General features: G+C 52.3%; 1 protein-coding gene across 1 annotated transcript; it reads right to left on the reverse strand.

Moving 5' to 3' along the window:
• Window positions 1-417: 417 nt before the first annotated feature.
• LOC146036893 (uncharacterized) lies at window positions 418-2,338 on the reverse strand. The gene is made up of 2 exons (XM_083160741.1): window positions 1,919-2,338; window positions 418-996 (listed from the first exon to the last, which is right to left on the reverse strand). The coding sequence occupies exons 1-2, from the start codon at window positions 2,336-2,338 to the stop codon at window positions 418-420; spliced, it is 999 nt and encodes a 332-aa protein (XP_083016867.1).
• Between the last annotated feature and the right edge of the window lie 1,527 nt (window positions 2,339-3,865).

The following is a 3,865-nucleotide window of genomic DNA, read 5'->3' on the forward strand; positions in this document are numbered from 1 at the left end:
GGCACCTAGTACAGAAGCATTGGTCCCGGCCCCATTGCTCTGCACTGTGCGCCACAGTAGCATGATGGTCCTTTCTTTGTCTGCGCAACATGCACCATGTGCCATACTGCCCCATGCATGGACCTATAGCAAAAACACACATAATGTATAAAACCTAGGCAAAGTGCCCTAACAAGTATTAACATAAAACCAAACCAATGCCTCATTGCCTTGTGGTATGGAGCAGTATGACAGACGGTGCTTGTAGCGCAGATAATGAAAGGGCCATCAGGATTACCTGTTGCATACCGCAGATGCAATGGTCCCGGCCCCATTGTTCTGCGGTATGCAACAGGTCACCATAGCCATTATCTCCACGACAAGCACCGTGTGCCATACTACTCCATGCCAACTTTGAAATAATTGTATGGAATGTGCTTATAAATCTTGTAAAACCGGTGTTTTGTCTTGGTCCGTGCTGTCACTCAACAATGATGTATACAGGTGACTGTAGCGAGGAGGTGTAGCCGGTTGGGTACAGGATTGCGCACTCGGTGGGGTGGTTTCAGGCAATGAGGCAAGTGCTGGTGAGGGTACGGCACTACTAGTAGATGGCGTCTCCTGCCATGGGAGAAGTCCAACTAATTTGGTTTGAATTGTCAGAAGGCCAAGACGGCCCCTAAACAGGAGTTCGCTAGTGAGACGTTCGAACGCCATCTGTTGTTCCGGATTCAACTTCCGCAAGCCCTCAGCCACGTATTTGCCGAAGGTGTCATACTGGTCAGGGGGCCTACGCAGCACCTGCTCTGCTCGTATAAGTATATCATCATCCGGGTCTGGGTCAGGGACTGTCTTGGTCCTGCGTTTTTTCTTTTTTGAGAATAGTTGTGGCGGGGTGGGGGTTTCTGGCACTCCACAGATTGTTCCAGATGAGTCAATTGCAGGTGGCTCAGGGGTTGGCGATGGGGTTGGGGTAGGGGTTGAGGTGTGGCCAACCTCTTTCTCTGTGCTTGTTGTCTGTTGAAAAGAAAATAACAACAATTAGTTAACATCTCCTTTTCTTTTTTGTTCCAGTTCCCCAACCCCGTGCAGGAGTGGCAAAACATCGCTGCTGAATTCGACGAGGCGTGGAACTTCCCTAATTGTGGAGGAGCCATTGATGGGAAACACGTCCGCATCAATCAGCCACCCCACAGTGGTTCCTACTACTTCAACTACAAGGGGTATTTCAGTATTGTGCTGATGGCTGTGGTAAATGCGAACTATGAATTCATCTTTGTGGATGTCGGCAGGAATGGGCGGGCTTCAGATGGTGGAACTTTGAAGGACACAAAGTTCTACCAGAGGCTCGCCTCCAACACCCTGCACTTGCCCACAGTCAAAGAAACGAAGCATGGGCTGAACTTTGTTTTCGTGGCGGACGAGGCATTTGGGCTTCATGAACACATCATGAAGCCCTATGCCAAACGTGGTCTTGACCACGACAAACGGGTCTTCAATTACAGGCTCTCCAGGGCACGGCGGCTTGTGGAAAGTGCATTTGGAATTATGGCTAGTAGATTCCGCATTTTCCACACAGCCATTAACCTGCGGCTGGATAAAATCGACTGGGCCGTCATGGCGTGCTGTGTCCTGCACAATCTACTTCGGCGCAAAGAAAGGGCCCATCGGCCGGCAGGACCAGCACCACAGGAGGACCCAGACGAGCCTAGGGAGGTTGCACCAATCGTGTCCCTGGAGACGCCGGCCCAGCAGTACCGGGGGACAGCAAGAGCCAAACAGGTCAGGGACCAATATAAGGAGTACTTTAATGGCGTTGGTGCTGTCCCCTGGCAGGAAGACCACGTTTAAAAAATGATGGGACCGCAAAGGAATGCTCTATAGGAGCCTAAAACAAACAAAGGAGGAAGGGGTGTATACACATTGGACCAGTACTTACCGACAACGGCTGGGAACTTTCATCCAGGCCCACAAACACATCGTCTGCCTCACTCTCCACCATTAGGTAGAGTCCCGACCTTGGCACCTCATGGCTCAATGTGAAGGTCAGCAGGTTGTAGTACCATAAAGACGTCTCGTATACATCTGCAGTTCCTGCACCGGACCTTTTGGACGATTGAATTTTCTTGTGTTCTTTAAGGAACACGGTCCTCAAGTTCTGTATTTTTTTTCGGACCCAGTCCGCATCAGCCTCGGGATTGTAGCTCTTGCTGAATTGGGCCAGCTCCTGAAACGCTTGAGCTCTTTTAATTTTATTGCTGTACTCCTTCGATTTAGTTTTCCAAAGGCAGTCCAGCTCCCTATATTTCTCAAGGAACGCCTCTATAAATTCGTGTTCCTTGGCAATCGCCTGGGCCATTTCTGTAAAAAATGAATAGATTTTGAAAAAACCTATGTACATACTTTTTGACAAAACAAGTTGTCTTCATATAAACAGTATATGTAAATATGTTTCAATACACTGTATATTATTATTAAGAATACATGTTTGGTTTCAAAATTATTAAACAAATTTTAATAAATATTATTATAATATTTTGTTTACAAAACTGTTTTAAATCCTGGGGGTGGGAGAACATCACCTGCAAAAGGGCAGCTGGATGGTAACATTATGCTTTGGGTAGTGGGTAGGCCGCAGGGGGGTGGGGTGGCCTGTGGTGGCATACTGTGTAGTGGGTAGGCCGCAGGGGAGCATAGTGGGCTGTGGTGGCATAATGCATCTGGGGCCTTTGCCATTGGTGGGCAGCGGGTACACGGGGGGGGGGGTGGACTGCAGTGGCCTGATAGCAATACACATTGGTGGGCAGCGGGTACACGGGGGGGTAGGGTGGACTGCAGTGGCCTGATCGCAATACACATTGGTGGGCAGCGGGTACACAGGGTGGTGGGGTGGACTGCAGTGGCCTGATAGCAATACACATTGGTGGGCAGCGGGTACACGGGGGGGTAGGGTGGACTGCAGTGGCCTGATCGCAATACACATTGGTGGGCAGCGGGTACACAGGGTGGTGGGGTGGACTGCAGTGGCCTGATAGCAATACACATTGGTGGGCAGCGGGTACACGGGGGGTAGGGTGGACTGCAGTGGCCTGATCGCAATACACATTGGTGGGCAGCGGGTACACAGGGTGGTGGGGTGGACTGCAGTGGCCTGATAGCAATACACATTGGTGGGCAGCGGGTACACGGGGGGGTAGGGTGGACTGCAGTGGCCTGATCGCAATACACATTGGTGGGCAGCGGGTACACAGGGTGGTGGGGTGGACTGCAGTGGCCTGATAGCAATACACAATGGTGGGCAGCGGGTACACGGGGGGGTAGGGTGGACTGCAGTGGCCTGATCGCAATACACATTGGTGGGCAGCGAGTACACAGGGTGGTGGGGTGGACTGCAGTGGCCTGATAGCAATACACATTGGTGGGCAGCGGGTACACGGGGGGGTAGGGTGGACTGCAGTGGCCTGATCGCAATACACATTGGTGGGCAGCGGGTACACAGGGTGGTGGGGTGGACTGCAGTGGCCTGATAGCAATACACATTGGTGGGCAGCGGGTACACGGGGGGTAGGGTGGACTGCAGTGGCCTGATCGCAATACACATTGGTGGGCAGCGGGTACACGGGGGGGTAGGGTGGACTGCAGTGGCCTGATCGCAATACACATTGGTGGGCAGCGGGTACACGGGGGGGGTAGGGTGGACTGCAGTGGCCTGATCGCAATACACATTGGTGGGCAGAGGGTACACAGGGTGGTGGGGTGGACTGCAGTGGCCTGATCGCAATACACATTGGTGGGCAGCGGGTACACAGGGTGGTGGGGTGGACTGCAGTGGCCTGATAGCAATACACATTGGTGGGCATCGGGTACACGGGGGGGTAGGGTGGAC

The sequence above is a fragment of the Crinia signifera genome, chromosome 9, assembly GCF_055691185.1.
Source record: "Crinia signifera chromosome 9, ASM5569118v1, whole genome shotgun sequence".
Classification (NCBI taxonomy): Eukaryota; Metazoa; Chordata; class Amphibia; order Anura; family Myobatrachidae; genus Crinia; species Crinia signifera.

Bases quoted from the DNA above. Each gene is read 5' to 3' on its own strand.
- LOC146036893 (XM_083160741.1), bottom strand. From the start codon at position 2,338: ATGGCCCAGGCGATTGCCAAGGAACACGAATTTATAGAGGCGTTCCTT. The intron at 997-1,918 runs GTAAGTACTGGT...TCTTTTCAACAG, and splicing joins AAAGTTCCCAGCCGTTGTCG to ACAACAAGCACAGAGAAAGA.